At 39.0% G+C, this 22,733-nt stretch overlaps 1 protein-coding gene and 1 pseudogene across 12 annotated transcripts in view; one reads left to right on the top strand and one right to left on the bottom strand.

The window, feature by feature from the left end:
- The window catches only part of UBAP2 (ubiquitin associated protein 2), a 99,247-nt gene that overhangs the window by 59,829 nt on the left and 16,685 nt on the right, over window positions 1-22,733 (bottom strand). For 9 of the 12 annotated variants that reach the window (XM_006098763.3, XM_023762433.1, XM_023762431.1 and 6 more), the window contains 2 exons: window positions 10,918-11,057; window positions 922-999 (listed from right to left, as the gene is read on the bottom strand). In XM_006098763.3, the coding sequence (XP_006098825.1) occupies window positions 922-999; window positions 10,918-11,016 (177 nt within the window). In that variant the 5' untranslated portion in view covers window positions 11,017-11,057. Of the gene's footprint in view, window positions 1-921; window positions 1,000-10,917; window positions 11,058-22,733 lie in introns of those variants that run through there. The other 3 variants (XM_023762442.1, XM_023762434.1, XM_023762440.1) reach the window with 2 other exon arrangements.
- On the top strand, window positions 1,702-7,162 carry LOC102441545 (annotated as a pseudogene).

Genomic DNA, 22,733 nt, shown 5'->3' with positions numbered 1-22,733 from the left:
TTCTCCCTTCTCTCCTCCCTTCACTCTCTCTAAACAATGGAGAAGTATCCTCGGGTAAGGATTAAAAAAAAATAAAATTTTTTTAATTCCTCCAGTGATTGGATCAGTAAGAAACAGAACTAAAGTTAGCACTTAAAACTCTGAACTCCTGAACCAGTGCTCTTGCTTGTGTATCTGCTATGCTATTCGGATAAAAGACAATATAATATGTGGTATGTCTCAAACTGTACATAAATCTCATTCCAGAGAATGAATTCTATAATTTTTAATAAATTCTTTTTGTGGTCTTCCAAAAATATTATCATTAGTCTGATGAAAGGAACTATAAGTAAGAACAAAGAGTTTACATAGTAAAGGGCTAAAGAGTTCACTGTGGGATGTTCACTCCAAGGAGCAATTATTGGTAGAGCACTGACCTATGAACCAGGTGGTCACGGTTAGATTCCCAGTCAGGGCATATACCCAGGTTGCGGGCTTGATCCCTAGTAGAGGGCGTGCAGGAGGCAGCTGATCTATGATTCTCTCTCATTATTGATATTTCTTTTTTTTTTTTTTTAAATATATTTTATTGATTTTTTACAGAGAGGAAGGGAGAGGGATAGAGAGCTTGAAACATCGATGAGAGAGAAACATCGATTAGCTGCCTCCCGCACACCCCCCCCCCCCCCGGGGATGTGCCTGCAACCAAGGTACATGCCCTTGACCGGAATCGAACCTGTGACCCTTCAGTCCACAGGCCGACACTCTATCCACTGAGCCAAACCAGTTAGGGCGTCATTATTGATATTTCTATCTCTCTCCCTCTCCCTTCCTCTCTGAAATCAATAAAAATAGTTTTTTAAAATAAAATTAAAATCTCTAGTAAAATTTTCTTTTTAAAACATTAACAAAAATAGGTAACATCCTTTGCCGGAAACATACCTGTTTAACTTTAGCTTCAAATTCTGAATCATTTTTATCAAAGATCACCTGAGCGAGACGCATCTGTTCAGCTGTTGCCTGAAAAGTACAAAAAAATTGTTAAGATTTGAGTATAAAAATATAAGTTAGATGCCAAACTCTGATGCAAAACGGATAAAACCTCTCTAGCACTCCAGCAACTACAGTAATAAAAAACATACACAACCTGTACCCATAAGGTAAATTAAGTATCAAATTAAATAATGTAAAGGTCCTATTTACTTGGCCAAATGACCTAAAGTTCTTATTCATCTTCATTGACTCATGTGAATCTTCGTTCCCCTGGAGAGATGGGAGTAACCAGCATTAAGAGAAAGTAGAACAAGAAACAGTGAAAACAACTGCCAGGACACAGGCTTAGAATCAGGCTTGCTATCAAAACAAAAAAGCTCTGCTGTCAACTCTAAAAAGGTATCATGGTCAGTTCTTAAAAGGCTATATTTATCTAAATAAAAGTTATTTTAAAAGTTACTATAAATCGCAATAAAAAATGGTTTTAACAAAAAAAATTTAAAAAGAAACTTTCAAACATAAAACTAGTCACCTCTGAAGAAAATTCTTTTCCAGCTGCTTTTTTAACATAAAATCCTTTTTAAAAAATTCAAGTTTCTTAATGGTTGTGGTTTCATTTTATGGTGTTTTTGACAATAATAAATTAAAGGGTATGGAAAAAGTTACTCTTTTGTGCAGTGAGTTAATAATAATATACCAATTTGGTTTATTAGTTTTGACAGATGTACCATGGTTATGACAACAGGAAAACTAGGTGAGGGGTATATAGGGACTCTCTCTTCTATATCTGCAATTTTCTGATAAATCAAAAATTACTCAGAAACGGGTTGTTCCCCCCAAAAGTTACCCTTGTTAGCTAAAATTTATACTAACTCCCAAAATAAATGTTTAAAAAGTGTTCAAATTACTGAATGATCCGCACAAGAACTAATAATGAACAACTTTTCTTCTCTGCTTTAAGTACATATACACTGAGAAGCCAGATTATGATGACCACCTGACCTTTGTAGGCAAATTAGCTATAATTTCCCGCTGAAGTTGCTAGGGGGCCAGTCCATTATAAATAGGGAAGCAGGTTGTTTACCACGACAGAAGTGATTTTTTTCTGAAGATATGGGTAAACAACGCAATTTAACAGCCTTTGAACGTGGGATATCCTATATAATAAAAGAGAAACATGTAAATTGACCATCCCTCCACTACACCCACCAGCCAATCAGGAGTATGCAAATTAAATCGACAAAGATGGTGGGTTAATTTGCATACACAAGCGCCGGGAGGAGAGCAGAGTGGGAGAGCCGGTGACTTGGGAGAACGTGGCTCCCTCAGTCGCTCCCCCAAGCCACCAGACAGAGAACAGAGCAGGAGAGCCAGAGGCTTGGGGGGACATGGCTCCCTTGGTAGCCGGCGAAGAGCAGAGTGGGAGAGCCGGCAGAGAGTGGAGCGGATTGAGGAACTTGGCTCCCCAAGCCACCAGACAGAGAGCAGAGAGGGAGAGCTGGGGGCTTGGAGGACTTGGCAGAGTGGGAGGCCGTGGGACGGAGACAGCAGGAAGGGAAAACCAAGAGCGTGGGGAGCACCAGGAATGCTGGGAATTGTAGTTCTGGTGGCAGATGGATCTCCTAGACACTAGAGCAAAGTGAGCAAGTTACTGTTGCGGTGGGGGATGGAGGGAAAGCAAAGGTGAGAGATGTAAGTAAAATCAGAGTGTTTAGGAAAAATTAAAGGGAAGATACCCTAAAATTTCCAGGAAATCTCCACCAATGAAGCAAAGAAAAAAAAAATGCCTCTATTATTCTGTGAGCAACAAACCGAACTGGGTTGGGGGTCTCAGACAATTCACTCATATGATTGCAAAGACAGAGAGAAACTCCCAGATTGGAGAGGGCTCCCTTGAGGGCTCCCAGATTGGAGAGGGTGCAGGTCGGGCTGAGGGACCCACCTCCAGTGCACGAATCTTCGTGCACCGGGCCCCTAGTGTGTGTGTGTATGTGATATGTATGTGTATATGTGTGTGTGTGTGTGTGTGTGTGTGTGTATATACATACATACATACACACACACACATACTGACTGGCCAGATTATTATGATCACGTGACATTTGTAGGCAAATTAGCCGTACACTGCATCTAATGGGATATGGAAGCTGAAGGCCTGTTTGAACACCTTTGCTGTCTGCAGTTACCAAGATAAAACATCTCTAATTTGCACAGGAACACAAGGATGGGACAGTCAAACATTGAAAAAAAGTCATGTGGTCCAATGAATCACGTTTCCAGTTGCATCATGCAAACGGCAGAGTGAGAATTTGGCAGAAACAGCATGAAAGCATGCACCCCACATGCATGAGTACAACCCTTCAAGCTGGTGGGGGCAGTGTTATGGTTTGGGGCATGTTTTCCTGGCATGATTTGGGCCCTTTAATTCGTGTGGAACAACGTCTGACAGCACAACATACCTAAGTATCATTGCTGATCAAGTTCATCCTATCATGTTGATGGCTTATCCCAATGGAGATGGCTTCTTCCAACAAGACAATGCGCCATGCCACGGTGCTCGTATTGTGCAGGAGTGGTTTCAAGAACATGAGGGAGACTTTACCTTGCTTAGGTGGCCCCCACAATCACCAGATCTCAATCCAATTGAGCATTTGTGGGACGAAGTTAAAAGAGCCATCAGGCAGCTGGTTCCACAACCATCAAATCTCACAGAACTGGACAGTGCTATTCATCAGGCATGGTGTCAGATTTCTCGAATCACCTTTCAACATCTCGTGGAGTCAATGCCAAGAAGAATCACCGCAGTATTGAAGGCAAAAGGTGGCCCAACGAAGTACTGATGGGGTGGTCATAATAATCTGGCCACTCAGTGTATACATATCCCATGTTCAAAGGCTGTTAAATCACGTTGTTTAGCCATATCTTCAGAAAAAAATCACTTCTACTGTTGTGGTAAACAACGTGCTTCCCTATTTATAATGGTCTGGCCCTCTAGCAACTTCAGCGTGAAATTATAGCTAATTTGCCTACAAAAGTCAGGTGGTCATCATAATCTGGCCACTCAGTGTATATTTCAAATAATCCCTAGTCCTTATACAAAATCCAGCTAGCTTTGGCCTGTTCCCTCCAATCTAATGGCCAATCCTTTCATTCCAACCTATGCCTGCCTGTTGTGACCTCAGCTGAACCACTACAATGCTACACCATTCCAACCAGGAAAATGTTTGTACAGAAACTCTGTGTCTTCTCACGTAGCCAATTTAACCTCAATGCTACCCAGTGTATATAGGGCCTTATATATACTCTCACTTTACCTACCTGCACATTAGACCAGTGGTTGTCAACCTTTTGGACCTCACGGACCACCAGTGGTCCCTTCCAAGCACACTAATACTCATTGCTTCAAACAATTAAATTTCCTTAAATTACAAAATTTTCACATACCCCACAAGAAAATTACTGTGACCCATAATGTAACCATCTAGTACAGGGGTGTGCAAACTTTTTGACTCGAGGGCCACAATGGGTTCTTAAACTGGACCGGAGGGCCGGAACAAAAGCATGGATGGAGTGTTTGTGTGAACTAATATAAATTCAAAGTAAACATCATTACATAAAAGGGTACGGTCTTTTTTTTTTTTTTAGTTTTATTCATTTCAAACGGGCCGAATCCGGCCTGCGAGCCGCAGTTTGCCCACGGCTGATCTAGTATCAAAACTATTTATTTGGCACATACATGTTTTTCTGATATAAAAAAAAACCAGAATATAAACACATTACTTTGTAGGAAAACACATACACAATTTATTGTGAATATCTATTAGCATAATGTTTATTGGCTACCTAGATAGGTCCTGCATTTTACTAATTTTTCATTACTACCTAAACAGTATAGAGATCAAATTTATACCTAATTTGTATATATAGCCACAATATATGAATGTATATGTCCAAAGGGAGATATACTATATACTATAAACACTATAAAGATCCAATTTATACCTTATTTGTATATACATCCATAATATATGGATATATAGGGTGTCTCCCAAAAATGTATACACACACTTTGAATAACTATAAAGGCAGTGTTTATTAAAATATATTTCATTTCAAAGTTGACACTATTTCACCCACACAAGTCATTCACTATTTACTACCATATATAAGGTAAATACCAATTACTAATTTATTCAGGCTTAGTTTTTTAAGCTTAAGTACTATGACTCAAATGTAGTACATTTATTTCAATTCAATGATATCATCAGTTTTATTCTTGAAAGGGTACAGACCATCTAGAACAGGGGTGGGCAAACTTTTTGACTCGAGGGCCACAATGGGTTCTTAAACTGGACCGGAGGGCCGCAACAAAAGCATGGATGCAGTGTTTGTGTGAACTAATATAAATTCAAAGTAAACATCATTACATAAAAGGGTACGGTCTTTTTTTTTTTTAGTTTTATTCATTTCAAACGGGCCAGATCCGGCCCGCGGGCCGTAGTTTGCCCACGGCTGATCTAGAAGTAACTTCTGAAAACAAAGCTGATGAACTTAACAGCTGTTTAACAAGTACAGTTTTGCAATACTAGCATAGAATATTAATGAAATATAAAGTATTTTCAATTAGACCTTTAAATATTTTTACCTTTGCCAATTACCCTAGTCAAGAAGAAAATTAGCTCTTTCCTCCTGCCGCCCAAGATACCAAAAGGAAAGAAGGCTAAAGAGAAGGTGTTTGCAGGTCTCTGCTGTCGTGGAGAAGCAGGCCAAGAAAGTGGTAAATCCCGTTTGAGAAAAGGCCCAAGAATTCTGGCATTGGAGAGGACATACAACCCAAAGGGACCTCACCCATTTTGTCCAATGCCCCTGCTACATTCAGTTGTAGTGGCAAAGGGCCATTCTTTATAAGCGTCTGAAAGTGCCTCCTGCCATTAACCAGTTCGCCCAGGCCTTGGGAGGGCCAAACAGCAACTCAACTGCTAAAGCTGACCCACAAGTACAAACCAGAGACAAAGCAAGAAAAGAGATTGTTGGCCCAGGCTGAGAAAAAAGCTGTCAGGGAAAGGAGATTTCTCCACCAAGGAGCCACCTGTCCTTTGGGCAGGGGTAACACTGTCACCACCCTGGTGAGAACAAGAAGGCACAGCTGGTAGACGATTGCACACGACGTGCATCCCATTGAGCTGATTGTCTACCTGCCTGCCCTGTGCCATAAGATGTGGGTTCCCTACTGCATTATCAAGGGGAAGGCCAAGCTAGAACGTCTAGTCCACAGGAAGACCTGCACCACCGTCACCTTCACACAGAAGACAAAGGTGCTCTGGCTAAGCTGGTGGAGGCTATCCAGACCAATTACAACAGATATGATGAGATCCGTGCCAATGGGGATGCAACATCCTGGGTCCAAAGTCAGTGGCTCACATGGCTAAGCTGGAAAAGGCCAAGGCTAAAAAGCTGGCCACCAAGATGGGCTAAGTGTACATTGTTGAGTTTTCTGTACATAAAAGTAATAAAAATTATCCTTCAGCCAGGAAAACAAAAGAAAATTAAGCATCAGATAAACAACAAACAGAAATTAGAGTATGATAAAAAATTTGCCAGGCTGAGCTCAAACAACTGAGAAGAGGTCTGTATAGCTTATGAAATCAGAGAAATAAGCAGAATCAACTGGTAATTCGAAGTTAAACATTAGTGCACCCTCTCTTACAACAAACATCAGTGACATCACCACAACTGTCAAGTTGAAAAATTCTTGCCAAGAAAAGCAGCATTACTAATCTCTTCCTCTGAATCTCTCTTCCATTCACTTGGCTTATAATGAGCTAAGCTACTTTCATAATAAAGTGTTGATAGCTTTTATAGTATGTTAGGACTTACAAGGCAATATAATTCTTAACAGCCATTTTGTAAGCTTCCCCGCCACAGGAGAACAAAGACCAGGAAGACTTGTTGGACAAGAAATGGCGGACACTTGGAATCAACCACATAAGGAACTAAAACTGCCAAAAGCGCCCAATCATACATCCACAGTCCTGTTGACCCAACCCCACTGCCTAAACCCATCAACCAAGACCCCAAAACTCACTGACTACAAAAGCTTCCCCCCCCCAAAAAAAGCCGAAACCAGTTTGGCTCAGTGGATAGAGAGTCGGCCTGCGGACTGAAAGGTCCCAGGTTCGATTCCGGTCAAGGGCATGTACCTGGGTTGCAGGCACATCCCCAGTAGGAGATGTGCAGGAGGCAGCTGATCGATGTCTCTCTCTCATCGATGTTTCTAACTCTCTATCTCTCTCCCTTCCTCTCTGTAAAAAATCAATAAAATATATTTTGAAAAAAAAAAAAAAAAAGCAAGCTTCCCACCAGTGACTACATATAAGGAAGAGTCTCCATCTCCTAGGGCAAAGATGGAGAACCTTTTGAGCTCGGCGTGTCAGCATTTTGAAAAACCCTAACTTAACTCTGGTGCCGTGTCACATATAGAAATTTTTTGATATTTGCAACCATAGTAAAACAAAGACTTATATTTTTGATATTTATTTTATATATTTAAATGCCATTTAACAAAGAAATATCAACCAAAAAAATGAGTTCGCGTGTCACCTCTGACACGCGTGTCATAGGTTTGCCATCACTGTCCTAGGGGCTGCTATCATTGACCCAATACTCCTTAGCTCAGTGCTGTGTAGCCCTTCCCTTTGGATATCCCTATCCCCTTTTCTTTAAATAAATTCAATTTTTCTTTATTCACCATCTGAGATTCCTATTTAGCCTGCCCACACACCATCAACTTTAACCTTTCGTAGTATATTCAAATGTTTTTTGTTGGACATCACCCAGAAAATTTGGAAAATATAATAAAGCTGGATTATATTTTTAAATTATCCTTATGCCCATCACCCAAAGATAAATATCATTAACATAGTCTACTAGTCTTTTTTTTTTTTTTCATTGTCACCTGAGGTTACAGTTTACCAATTTGAGAGAGGGGAAGGGAGAGAGGGAAAAAAAGAGAAACATCAACATATGAAAGAAACATCGATCAGTTGCCTCCACTGGAAATTGAACCAGAAACAACTGGCAACCTTTCAGTGCACAGATGAGGCGCCAACCAACTGAGCCACACCAGCTAGGGTTACTAGTCTTTTTTTCTTAAATGTCTAAACAGTTGTGCTACATTGTAAGTATTATTTTGCATCCTTTCTCAATTGATCAGAAACCTGGCATTTCCCAGCATAATTTCAAATATTATTAATTTCATAACCTATATGAAATATACATTAAGAGTAAAGGTTACCACTTCCTGATCATATCTTATACAATTTCTAATTCCTTACAACCATTCTCTGCAAAGAATATAAGACACCATTTTAAATTTTTAACAACTAGTTTTTCTTTCCCGACATGATACTAGAGAAAGACCACTTTAACTAAATGATAAAACTGATCACCAGTATATAGGACAAACCTATGTTCTGTTCATCATGATATGACACACTAAGAACAGTACTATCTTTACCAAAAATGTGTAACCCCTTTCTAATCATGAGGAAATTTCTCAAACAAACTGAACTTAGGAAACATTCTACAAAATAATTGGCCTATATTTTTCAAATATGCCAATGTCATGAAACAGAAAGTTTCACGTTAAAGAAGACAAAGAGAATTAAAACCTAAATACAATGTAAGGACTTAATTAACTTAAGAGGACATTATTGGGACAACCAAGAAAATATAAATATGATCTATAGATTAAGTTGGCTAATGAAGTGATTTCCAGATTTTTAAAATTGTGCTGTTATTAGGCAAAAGATTCTTGTCTGTTTGTTTTTTAAATACTGTACATACTCAAGTATTTACAGGTAAAGAAGCACCACATCTGCAACTTATTCTCAAGAGGTTTAGAGAAAAAGGAGCATGCAGTTTCTCCTTTGTAGGAGGGAGAAAAAGATAAATGTTAACATCTGGAGATCTAAAAAGATATTCAGGAATAATGAATATAACTTGAAATTTTTTTCTAACTCTCAAAGCATGATTTTAAAAATCTGAGGTTCATCTCTTACCCTTGGCAACAGCATGGATGGACCTGGAGATTATCATGCTAAGTGAAATAAGCCAGTCAGAGAAAGACAAATATCACATGATCTCATTATAGGTGGAATCTATTAAATAAAATAAACTAATGAAAAAAAATAGGTCCAGAGGCATGGATGCATGGTACAGACTGACACATCTCAGAAGAAAGAGGTATGTGGGGGAGTGGGGGTGGGAGATAATAGGAAGAAATCAACCAAAGAACTTATATGAATACTAGAGGCCCAGTGCACAAAATTTGTGCACTGGGGCGGGCGGGGTGTCCCTCAGCCCAGCCTGCACTCTCTCCAATCTGGGACCCCTCGAGGGATGTCCGACTGCCCGTTTAGGCCCGATCCCACTGGGCAGTCGGACATCCCTCTCACAATCCAGGACTGCTGACTCCCAACCACTCACCTGCCTTCCTGCCTGATTGCCCCTAACCACTCTGCCTGCCAGCCTGATCACTCCCTAACCACTCCCCTGCCAGCCTGATCGACACCTAACTGCCCTCCCCTGCTGGCCTGGTTCCCCCCAACTGCCCTCCCCTGCAGGCCTGGTTCCCCCCAACTGCCCTCCCCTGCTGGCCTGATCACCCACAACTGCCCTCCCCTGCGAGCCATCTTGTGTCCACATGGGGGTGGCCATCTTGTGTGTTGGAGTGATGGTCAATTTGCATATTACCTCTTTATTAGATAGGATATGCATAGCCCATGGTCAGAGGCAATAGTGTGGTGAAGGCCTGGGTGGGTTGAGGCCTGGGTGGAGGGGGGCAAAGCGGGGGAAATGAGGGACATCTGTAATACTGACAACAATAAAAAATAAATTAAAAAAAAAAACACTGAGGTTCAAAGAGACTTAAGTGAATCAACTAACTCGTAAAGTGGCAGAAGACCCAGGGCCCAAACTCAGGTTTATTCTGATTCATGAGAGCTCATGAATTTCTCTCTTACAACCGGCTACCTAGATAGGTTACCTCAGAATTCCTCTATGGACATTTAGAACTGGGCAATAAACATCTTACAAAATAAAGCCTCCCGATTAAGGTTTTTCCTTAGGATATTTTCCCAACATGGGATTAATGGATAAATGAACATGCACAGTTTTATTAATATATAATACTATTTTGAGAAATTCTCACAATAGTTTTATTAAAAGAAAAATTAGTAATCTATGGGCCTAGAAATCCTTCCCTCAACTCAGTTAGCAGTTTTTCTTCTAATTAGAGAAAATGAGCCATCCCCAAAGGGCCCATGGAAAAACTTTTAGGGACAACCATTGGGAAGAAGGGAGTCCTCCCTCCTCCAGTCTGGAGAATCTGATTCTCTGGAAATCAGCCCAAGGACTTTACTTTAGTGGGAAACAGAGACAGTTTACATTCCCAACACATTTCATTTGACCCTCCTTGAAAAGACCAAGCACTTAATCCTTACTTATTTGATAAACAAAGAAATAAAATTTGCTTTAATTTATTGCTTTCATTATTAGCAGGGTTGCACCTATGATTTTTCATAACTTGAATTTCATCTTTGATAAGAGGCTATTCATGCCCTGGCTGCTGTGGTTCAGCTGGTTGGAGTGTCGTCCCATGCACTAAAGGGTCACAGGTTCAATTCCCAGTTAAGGGCACTACCCATGTTGCAGGTTTGATCCCTGGTCAGGATGCATATGAGACAACCAATCAATGTTTCTGTCTCTCTTTCTTCTTCTCTCTTGTTCTCCCTCCCTCCCTCTCTAAAATCAACCGAGTCACCCAGCTAGGGCATACTATCTACTTTTTAAAAATGAGATTTAAAATCCTGAGGTTTCCTACAAAGAAGAACATTAAAGCACATGTGTGCCCTTAATTTCCACAAGACTTCCACAAAAACTTACCTGCACTACTTGTTTCTGTAGTTGTGTTGCCTGTGTTGCTGAAATCTGTGTTTTTTCCCGAGCACCTCGGGAACGGTCACTGCTCACTGAAGTCATCATATACAGTATATACAAAATAACGTGCGTACAAAATAGAAAATCTGCAAGAAAGCAGGCATGGTGAGCAAAACTTGCAATCATAGTAAATGGCAAGGATAAAATACAAGGCAAGGAGTAAACATGAGATAAGTCAAAGATTCTCTCGAATAGAAATTCTCAAGAAAACAACCATCTAGGATTTTAGATTTTCCTGGCAGCTCTTAAGCCAATTTTACTAATGCAATCTAAAGTCTAAGGTTTACAAGTACAGCAATTCTAAACAAAAATCTCAAATACCATGAATTTTATCCAGCAATTATTTTACCACTATACTGCATATAGTTTTATCTGCTCTTCCCATTTGCAGTTGGTATTTGAACACAAAGATAAAAACTGCATCCAGTAAAAATTTTACTTGGCAATAATCCAATGCAAAATGTGATATCCAGAAGCAAGACATACCTAATGCAAAAGCCTCTTATAAACAACAAATCTTGTATAAAACAAGGTGAAAAACTGCCATTCTCAGAAGCATTATTCCAATACATTGAGATTCTGCTTCCCAGCAACTATCAATAGCTTGGCTCAAATAAACTCAGAAAATTCTTTAAAACAACAACAACAAATCTTCAAAGGAGACAAAACAATTGTGAATCTATTTTTACTTTATTCAACAAATATTTACTGGATACCTACTTAAGTATCAAGCATATAACTAAATATAATATGCCACCAAAACATGATTATAATAATGAAATACCACTTCACACCCATTAGAATGTTTAATCAAAAATAGTTTTGGCGAGGATGCAGAGAAATTAGAAACCTTAAATACTGCTGTTAAGAATGTACAACAGTGTAGTAACTATAGAAAACAACATGGCAGTTACTCAAAAAATTAAAAATAGAATTACCATATGGCCTAGTAATTCCACTTCCAGTAATACAAACAAGACAGAAAAAATTGAAAGCAAGGTCTTTTTTTTTTTTCATTATTGACAGTATTACAGATATCCAACATTTCCCCATCCTTTTCCCCCCTCCAACCAGCCCCTGCCCCACCCCAGGCCTTCACCACACTATTGTCTGTGTCCATGGGCTATGCACATATGCATATATGTTCTTTGGTTAATCTCTTCCTGTCCCCTCCACCCCTCTCCCCTCTGAGATCTGTCATTCTGTTCTATGCATCCATGTCTTGGACCTATTTTGTTCATTAGTTTATTTTGTTCTAGGTTCCACATATAAGTGAGATGAAAGCAGGGTCTTAAAGAGATTATATGTACAGCCATGTTCATAGCATCATTATTCACAATAGCTAAAAGTGGAAGCGACATGAGTTTCTATGGATAGATGAATGGATAAGCACATGTGGTATATATATTGATATTTATATATATACAATGAATTACTTATTATTCAAACTTAAAGTATGAAAATTCTGACACATGTTACAACATGGATGAAGCTTTAGAACATTATGCTAAGTGAAATAAACCGTTCAAAAAAGGACAAATACTGTGTGACTACTTATATGAGTTATCTGGAATAATCAAATTCATAGTTAAAGTTGAATGGTGGTTACCAGGGGCTGGGAGTAGGGGAAATGGACAATTATTGTTTAATAATTTCATTATTATATACATTTTACAATTTTAAAAGCATACTGCAGCAGCAACAAACACCATAGTTTAATTCCCAACCTAGAATTCTACACTCAGCAAAGATACCAACCAATGTGATGAGAGAAAAAGTTTAGTTCACATATGCAGTATCTCAAACTCGGGAAGGTCCTGGAACAAACCAAACAAAAACAAAAGAGCTAACCAAGCAGCAGCTGCTGGCAATTGACACCATGAATTAGCTACCAAAATCTATTTACAACATACCATTTTTTCTGTCCTCCTCTGGTAAAGAAGGCAAAAAGTTAAATACTCAATTTCTAAGCCTCCTTGTAACTTGGGATAGCCATGGGCCACTTTTCTCAAAAACTATCTAAATACAGCACTCATAGCACCTTTATTCACAGTCCCCCAAAAGTGGAAATAAGAAAAATATCCTTCAAAGAGTGAATAATCTATAGCACAACCATACAACTGAGTATTATTCAGAAATAAAAAGAAGTCAACTAATGCCCAGTCGGCGTGGCTCAGTGGCTGAGCACTGACCTAGGAACCAGGAGGTCACAGTTAGACTCCAGTCAGGGCACATGCCCAGGTTGTGGACTCCATCCCCGGTAGAGAGCATGCAGGAGGCAGCCGACCAATGCCTCTCGCTCATCATTAATGTTTTTCTCTCCCTCTCCCTTCCTCTCTGAAATCAATAAAAATATACATATTTTTAAAAATAATGTATACTTGAAAAACATTACCTTAAAAAAGAACAATATAACCTGATAAAATACTCAAACATGCAAAATCAAAATGGCAAGTTCAGGACCATTTTACCTTTTGGCATTTTAATACAGAAGTATAAAGGCAAATAGTTCAGGTCGGCCAGTGTTGCTCAGTGCTTGAGTGTCCACCTATGAACCAAAAGGTAACAGTTCGATTCCAGTCAGGGCACATGCCCAGGTTGCGGGCTCTATCCCCAGTAGGGGGCATGCAGGAGGCAGCCGATCAATGATTCTCTCTCATCATTGATGTTTCTATCTCTCTCCCTCGCAATTCTTCTCTGAAGTCAATAAAAACATGTTAAAAAAAAAAAAAAAAGCTGGTTAAATTTGCCTAACCTAGAGCCCCAAATTTTAAAAAATAAAAATAAAATAAAACCAAATTATTCAAATAGGAGATCACCCCAACAAGCCCTTAGGTTTCTATTAAAGTCCATTTAAAAATATTCCAGCCCTAACCGGTTTGGCTCAATGGATAGAGCGTCAGCCTGCAGACTGAAGGGTCCCAGGTTCGATTCCAGTCAAGGGCATGTACCTTGGTTGCGGGCACATCCCCAGTAGGGGGTGTGCAGGAGGTAGCTGACTGATGTTTCTCTCTCATCAATGTTTCTAACTCTCTATCCCTCTCCCTTCCTCTCTGTAAAAAATCAATGAAATATATTTTTTTTGAATATTCCAAAACAGGTCAGAGATTTCTAGGATTATATGTATTTCCAAATACTTTTTTAAAAAACTAAATCTTTATTGTTCCGATTATTACAGCTGTTCCTCTTTTTTTCCCCCATAGCTCCCCTCCACCCAGTTCCCACCCCACTGTCCTCATCCATAGGTGTACGATTTTTGTCCAGTCTCTTCCCACATCCCCCACACCCCTTTCCCCGCCCGAGAATTGTCAGTCCACTCCCTTTCTATGCCCCTGATTCTATTATATTCACCAATTTACTCTGTTCATCAGATTTTTTATTCACTTGATTTTTAGATTCACTTGTTGAGAGATATGTATTTGCTGTTCATAATTTTTATCTTTACCTTTTTCTTATTCCTCTTCTTAAAGAATACCTTTCGGCATTTCATATAATACTGGTTTGGTGGTGGTGAACTCCTTTAGCTTTTTCTTATCAGTGAAGCTCTTTATCTGACCTTCAATTCTGAATGATAGCTTTGCTGGGTAAAGTAATCTTGGTTGTAGGTTCTTGCTATTCATCACTTTGAATATTTCTTGCCACTCCCTTCTGGCCTGCATAGTTTCTGTTGAGAAATCAGCTGACAATCGTATGGGTACTCCCTTGTAGGTAACTGTTTTTCTCTTGCTGCTTTTAAGATTTTCTCTTTGTCTTTTGCCCTTGGCATTTTAATTATGATGTGTCTTGGTGTGGTCCTCTTTGGATTCCTTTTGTTTGGGGTTCTCTGCGCTTCCTGGACTTGTAAGTCTATTTCTTTCACCAGATAGGGGAAGTTTTCTGTCATTATTTCTTCAAATAGGTTTTCAATATCTTGCTCTCTCTCTTCTTCTGGCACCCCTATAATTCAGATGTTGGTACGCTTGAAGTTGTCCCAGAGGCTCCTTACACTATCTTCATATTTTTGGATTCTTTTTGCTTTTTGCTTTTCCGGTTGGGTGTTTTTTACTTCTTCATATTTCAAATCTTTGACTTGATCCTTGGGATCCTCTTGTCTGCTGTTGGATCTCTGTATATTATTCTTTATTTCAGTCAGTGTATGCTTAATTTCTAGTTGGTCCTTTTTCATATCCTCGAGGGTCTCACTAAATTTATCGGCGGTTTCTAGAAAATTCTTGAAAAACCTTATAACTGTGGTTTTGAATTCTATATCCAGTAGTTTGCTTTCCTCCATTTCTGTCATTTGTGACCTGTTTCTTTGTCTCCGCATTTTTTATGCTTCCCTATGTTGGTAGAGTGGCTTTCTGTGCTAGGTGTCCTATAGGGCCCAGTGGCTCAGCCTCCCCGATTACCTGGGGTGGACACTCTTGGTGCACCCCTTTGTGGGCTGTGTGCACAGTCTTGTTGTAGTTAAGCCTTGATTGTTGTAGGTATCACTGGGCGGAATTGACCTCCAGGCCAATTGTCTGAGAATCAGCTGTGTCTACAGTGGGAGAACTTCTGTGCTGAAGACACCCTTCTGGGGCAAAACTTGCTTCAGTGGGGCTTTGGTGCTCACTGAGTCTGTCCCCTGAGTGTGTCCCTTATGGATCTGAGGAGTTGTAATCTGGATGGTCCCACTCTGACCACTGGGTACACTGGCTCTTGGATCTCTAAGGAGGTGCTAATCTAGCCTCTGCCTGAGGCTACCCAGCAGGAGCTATGGAGAGATCTGCAGGTTCCTCTTCCTTGTTTGGGTTTTGGAGGTGCCCAGATGAGGCCCAGCTGTGAAGCACTGCAAGCTGCTGTGGGGCCTTAGGCCTTCTTTTGGATGTTCTGGGTCTTTCTGACCCAGCTGCAGTTTGTTAGGTAATTTTAGATCTCAAAGGGCTAAAGCATTTATATGCAAAAGCATCTGCTCACAGCTTGAGTGGGGCGGGGTCTCAGGGAATCAAAAGGGCAGAGCAAACAACTATGGCTGATCCTCAGTTCTGCCCTAAGAGGTCCCAGGTCTCAGTGTCCTGGTAATCGCTGCAAGCACCTCTGAGAGAAAGCCGCCCTCGAGTTCCGCCCGCTGCCGGACAGTCCAGTTTCTCCCTGTATGAGTCTGGGTCCCCAGAGACTCGCCCGGAACTGGAGTCAGGGCCATCGGGAGCTTGTGCCTCCCTCCCGATAGCAAAAGACACAGGCATCCTCCGTTGCCAGCCCCTTTCCACGTGCACTCAAGCCTCCGTACTTCTGCACTTTACTTCCGCACCTCCTCTGAGTCTCAGTGTGCTTTTCTCTTTCCTTCTAGTTGTAGAATTTCCACTCAGCCAGCCTTCCTGTGGTTCTGGATGATGTCTGTTTTGTCTTTTAGTTGTATTTTTGAAGTAATTGTGCGAGGCAGCAATTTCAGGTGTTTACCTATGCCGCCATCTTGGTTTCTCTCTCCAAATACTTTTTATATATTAACTTTCCTTTAAATTCTATAGCACTTACATGGAATTCATATTTTAGATGATTTACTCTCTACTTTTTCTATATTTAACTTGTGTTCCTAACCTTAATAATAATAAGTTAAGACCCGAACTCATTTTATTTTTTGTTCTCTTCACTACTCAGTAGCTGCTAATATAAGAGATATTTGGTAAGTGTGTTTAAATGACATGTTCTGGAAGCTGGTAACTTTTAGAAATTAAGAATGACACCTCCCCACCACCAAAAAAAGAAATGCAACTGGCAGGGGAGTGGGGGACAATATAAAGAAAAAAGAAAAAGAAGAAAAAAAGGAAGAAACATAAGGGGAAAAAAAGCACAAAACAAAAAAGAATGATCTAAGAAAGACCAAATCATAGCAGAGCCAATAATTTCAAAGAACAATAAATGGAATTCTGTTTTCCAGAACAATCAGTTATGGAGACCTCAAAGCTAGCATTCACATGTGAAACAGTATTTCCCTATTTACAAATCATAATACATTCCAGGTTAATGAAATGATATACTAGAATTTGTAGATAAGCTTTTTGACCTGAGGATCTTAAATTAAAATAAAGGAGCCTAACCATAATTCAGCATTTCAATTTCAACATCACAAGAAAAACTATGTCCCTGAAACCTATTTTAGCTAGAAAAGGTTTGCCAAGTTTTTTCTGCATTAGCTGTCTTAATATTACTTACCTGTCTTTCAATAGGTCCTCTATTAAATGGAATGCTAGATAAAGGCAACAGGTATATTATTGCACTGCCTTTTATATACAAAATAACAGCAAATAACCAATTAACCAGAATTATCTCACATGCCCAACATGGTTTAAAATTTTTTACTATATTTGAATCTGTTTTGGGTTTAACAATTTTGAGATTTTGTTGTTTTGAGTTCTTTATTTTGGTTGTATTAAATGGAAGTAAGTTCATTGTTTTGCCATTATTTTTAGAACTTTCTCTGAGTTTAGTGCTCTCAATTATGAATAAACACATAAATGAATATATTTTTTAAACTGTGAAGCATCATACAAATGTAAAAACACAGTATTTCTGAAGTAAAGAAATTATTTTATTATTTCTAAACTCACCTTGAGCACTAATGCTCTATAATTCTATTCCAAATATCTAAAGTTAAAAATCCACTAAAAATCTGCCTGGGTAAGTGGTATTCCTAGGATAAAACCTTTTAAAAAATCATTTTTAGCCCTGACCGGTTTGGCTCAGTGGATAGAGCGTCGGCCTGCGGACTGAAGGGTCCCAGGTTTGATTCCGGTCAAGGGCATGTACATTAGTTGCGGGCACATCCCCAGTGGGAGGTGTGCAGGAGGCGGCTGATTGATGTTTCTCTCTCATCGATGTTTCTAACTCTCTATCTCTCTCCCTTCCTCTCTGTAGAAAATCAATAAAGTATATATTTAAAAAAAAAAAATTTCTATCACCTAGTGCAGTGACGGCGAACCTATGACACGCGTGTCAGAGGTGACATGCGAACTCATGTTTTTGGTTGATTTTTCTTTGTTAAATGGCATTTAAATATATAAAATAAATGTCAAAAATACAAGTCTTTGTTTTACTATGGTTGCAAATATCAAAAAATTTCTATATGTGACACGGCACCAGAGTTAAGTTAGGGTTTTTCAAAATGCTGACACGCCGAGCTCAAAAGGTTCACCATCACTGACCTAGTGACATCAAAGCTGTCGTGACATCACAGTGCAACATATTTGTGGTGGTGCACTCTTTCTACTTATTAAAAAAAGTTTGCTAAGTAAAATAAAGTCAGACAGAGAAAGACAAGTACTATGTGATTTCATTTATATGTGGGTTCTTAAAAAAGAAAATAAACTAACAAACAAAACAGACTTATCGATACAGAGAAAAAACTGATGGCTGCCAGAGGAAAGAGAGACTAGAAGGTTGGATGAAAAGGGGTGAAGAATTAAAAAATACAAATTGGTAGTTACAAAAGAGACACAGGAATATAAAGTACAGCACAGGGAATATAGTCAATAATATTGCAATAACTATGTATGGTCCCAGGTGGGTACCAATGTGGGGGAATCACGTCGTAAATTATATAAATGTACCATTACACTGTACACCTGAAATTATACAAAATAATATTTAATTATATTATTCAATTAATTATTTAATTCAATATGTCAACTATAATTGAAAATTTTTCAAGTTTGCTATCAAACACTAGCAGCAGCATCATGCATCTCATGTCTCTTGTTTGCATTATCCTCTCTTGTGCTTGGTTTAATCTCATGTTGCTTTATAAATTTAGTGTAGCCTACATAACAGTATTTATAAAGTCTACAGTAGTGCACAGTAATGTCCTAAGCCTTCACATTCCCTCACCACTCACTCACTGACTCACCAAGAGCAACTTCCAGTCCTGCAAGCTTCATGAATGGTAAGTGCCCTATACAGCTGTAACATTTTTTAAATCTTCTATTCAATACTTTTACTGATGTGTTTAGATACACAAATACTTAACAATGTGTTACAACTGCCTATAGTAGTCAATACAGTAACATGTTGTACAGGCTTGCAACCTAGGCTATACTATCTAGGTTTGTGTAAGTGCATTCTATGATGTTAGCTCAATGATGAAATTGCCTAAAACATTTCTCAGATGGCACATGACTGTACTTATAGATTCCCAAACAGTTCTTTTTTTAAAATTGAATTCTATGACCCTTTTCTCATTTATCTTTTAAATTGTTTATTACTTGGTGCCCATTTATGAAAATTAACTAAACACATTAAATGTAACAAAATGAGAATTTCTTCTTACGGGAGTGCCATCTGGTGATGAAAATCTGCATGTACAGAAATAAACTTAAGCTAAGTTGAATGGATGCCAAGATTTCATGTTTAAAATTTAACTTACTGGGGTGACATTGGTTAATAAAATTATATACTTCAAGTATACGATTCTATGATATATCATCTGTATATTGCATTGTGTGCCCAACCCCAAAGTAAAATAAGAGTTTTCTGATTTACAAAAAACTTTTAGTCTGAGTAGCTTGCTATTCCAACCAAATATTTTTATATAATGTGCCAGAATCCTCACTTGGCAATGAGAAAAACCATAAGCTCTTTTTTGTTTCAAACTACTAAAATTTTGCTAATTCGCTGCCTCAATATAAATATTAAGAATTTATATTTCCATTCTAATCATCAATCCACATTTGATAATGAATAGGTCATTAGACTGTAAGTAATGGCCCCTGTTCCATGGCTGAACCAGGATAATTGCCTTGTGAAACATGAAAAGTACATTGCATACTTTAAATGTAATTATTATTTTGGGGGAATAATCATTTTTCTCTTTTAATTAAGGTTTATTGTTCTGGGCTATACATTCATAAATTGTTACTACAAAAGGCCATTGGCATGAATATTGAGAGTGCAAGTCTTAAAAAAATAAAAAACAAACCTTAAATAATGATGACCCCAGAATATGCTTCTAAAGGATGCTTGCTAAACAAATTTAGGCCAGCTTATTTTCTGTCAACATGGTTCTCCACACTAACACTGAAATGTCAGAATAGCTTAATTCCTGTTCATAAAAAAGTCTTAATGCTTAAGATATTTAGCAAAAAACTTCCAGAGATAAAACTGCGAGTTTACAGTGCAAGCACGGGGTAGGGGGGGACGGGGGGGGGGGGGGGGGGGGGAGTGCTTCAAATTTTCATATATTAATCCTATTTTATTTTTTTCAATATACTTTTATTGATTTTTTCAGAGAGGAAGGGAGAGTGAGATAGAAATACCGATGAATCATTGATTGGCTGCCTCCTGCACGCCCCCCTATTGGGAATTGAGCCCACAACCTGGACATGTGCCCTTGACTGGAATTGAACCTGGGACCCTTTAGTCCGCAGGTTAACACTCTATCCCCTGAGCCAAACTGGCTAGGGCCATATATTAATTTTATATAAAGCTTCTAGAGATAGTGAATTCATAAATCAAGGTAAGAGCATACAGTTACCAAAATTATCAACACCTTCAAAAACTGTTGCCACCAATGAACTGTGAAAATGAATATGGAAACTAGACTATAAAAATCAATACCTTTAACTAACATACTGTCATATGGGAAAACTCTATGACTTCTTTCCTGGAAAAAGAATTATATATAGTAAAAAGTAAGGCTTCTACAATAAGCACCCAGTTGCCAAACCATAGGAATTCAGTTTCCACTTGTTTTCCATCACTCTCCATTCCCAAGAGTTCTACTACCCTGGAACAGGTTCCAGCAGAATTCTTAGAATAGAAATAGACAAGAGCAAGAGATTCTAAAAATAATTCAGTAGAATCTCAAACATACATATCACAGGTTCTGGAGCTAAAGAAAGCACCAGGTTATTTCAACCTACCCAAACAAATTTTAAAACCCATATTCATCTCACCTCATTCAAATTAAATTAAAAAGATGGACAGATTTTAACACAGGTAATAACTGCTACTATACACATCTTTAACCTCTTTTTTTTACTTTTCATACGTTTATTTGAGCCAAACTGACAAAATGCCAGGGGAGCAAGATTTCAAATGCTCTCATCTTTAACTTCTTTAAAAACAAAATCAGCAAAAAACTATATAAGGCTTCCTAGGTTACTTAAAGTGTAATAATGGCCTAAATTAGTTGCAATAAAACAGCTGAGTTTTCAAGTGATTCTAGAGTTTAGAATGAACTGAAAATGGTTGTTTTAACATCCACCTAAACTTCTATTAATTCATAGTTGACTCTAACTTTAAATAAAACTTTTTTCTAAAAACCATGTAAGATCATACACCTCCCCCCAAAAACACATAAGGGCACATTTGATCATTCTGAAAAGCTACAGAACACTTCTTGATAACATGCTGAGGAACTGTGAAGATTTTGGTGAAAGCACCATAGAACTTTATTTAAGAGTGTCACATGTCACGAAGTGTCAGCATTGGAAGGTACCTCTAAAACCAGAAGGTTCACACAATGGAGCCGAGTATCTCATCTACTGCAGCAAATAAATTTATACTCCAGAAAAAGCAAAATGAATGTCTTTTTTCAAACAGGGTATCATCAATCCAGATTATATGAAACTAGAGGCCCAGTGCACAAATTCATGCACCAGTGGGGTCCCTCAGCCTGGCCTACAGGATCGGGCCGAAACCGGCTCTCCGACATCCCCCGAGGGGTCCCAGATTGAGAGAGGGCGCAGTCCAGGCCAAGGGACCCCACTGGTGCACGACCCCAGCAGCAAGCTAACCTACCAGTTGGAGAGTCTGCCCCCTCTAGTGGTCAGTGCACATCATAGCGAGCGGTTGAGCGGCCTTAGCATATCATTAGCATATTACGCTTTGACTGGTTAAATGAACGACCAGATGACCGGACACTTAGCATATTAGGCTTTTATTATATAGGATAGTTTTTCAGCTATAGGCTCAATCACTAAAAGCAGAATATATAATTTATGTTCAAGAAGCAAGTCTCCACCAAGAATGATCAGAGAGAGGCCCTGGCCAGGTAGCACAACTGGTGTCCAGGTATGCCAAGGTTGTGGGTTCAATCCCTGGTCAGGGCACATAAACAAATGAATGTATAAACAAGTGGAACAACAAATCGACATCTGGCCCTAACCGGTTTGGCTCAGCGGATAGAGCATCGGCCTGCGGACTGAAGGGTCCCAGGTTCAATTCCGGTCAAGGGCATGTACCTTGGTTGCGGGCGCGTCCCCAGTGGGGAGTGTGCAGGAGGCAGCTGAATCGATGTTTCTAACTCTCTGTCCCTCTCCCTTCCTCTCTGTAAAAAATCAATAAAATATATTTTTTTAAAAATAGACATCTGTCTTTCTCAAACCAATTTTAAAAAAGAATGCTCAGAGATGCTGTTCACCCAGTACTAAAGCCAATGGTGCTGGTACTATCTGGCAAGAACAGGTAGGTGGTCCTTCATCTATAAGAAGGACTTATTCACCCAAAAGCCTAAATCCAGTTCAGTAATAGTAACAGCAAACACATACTGTTTACTATGTGCCAGGTACCAATAAAGTGCTTTATTAGTATGTATAGTATTAAGTCATTAACCTTCCCAACAATACTCTGAAGTACATACTAATATTATTACCATTTTACAAACAGAAAACTAAGACATACAGAGATTCACAGCTATTAGTTGGTAAAGCCAAAACTTACACCCAGCCATCTGGCTCCACACACTGTGCTCATAACCCACTATGCCAGGCTACAAGGCTAATTGTTCAATTACAGATATATAATAA

Source organism: Myotis lucifugus, unplaced genomic scaffold, assembly GCF_000147115.1.
Source record: "Myotis lucifugus unplaced genomic scaffold, Myoluc2.0 scaffold_246, whole genome shotgun sequence".
NCBI classification, from domain to species: Eukaryota; Metazoa; Chordata; class Mammalia; order Chiroptera; family Vespertilionidae; genus Myotis; species Myotis lucifugus.
The sequence above is the reverse complement of the archived record's forward strand: the minus strand, read 5'-3'. Positions and strand labels throughout refer to the sequence as shown.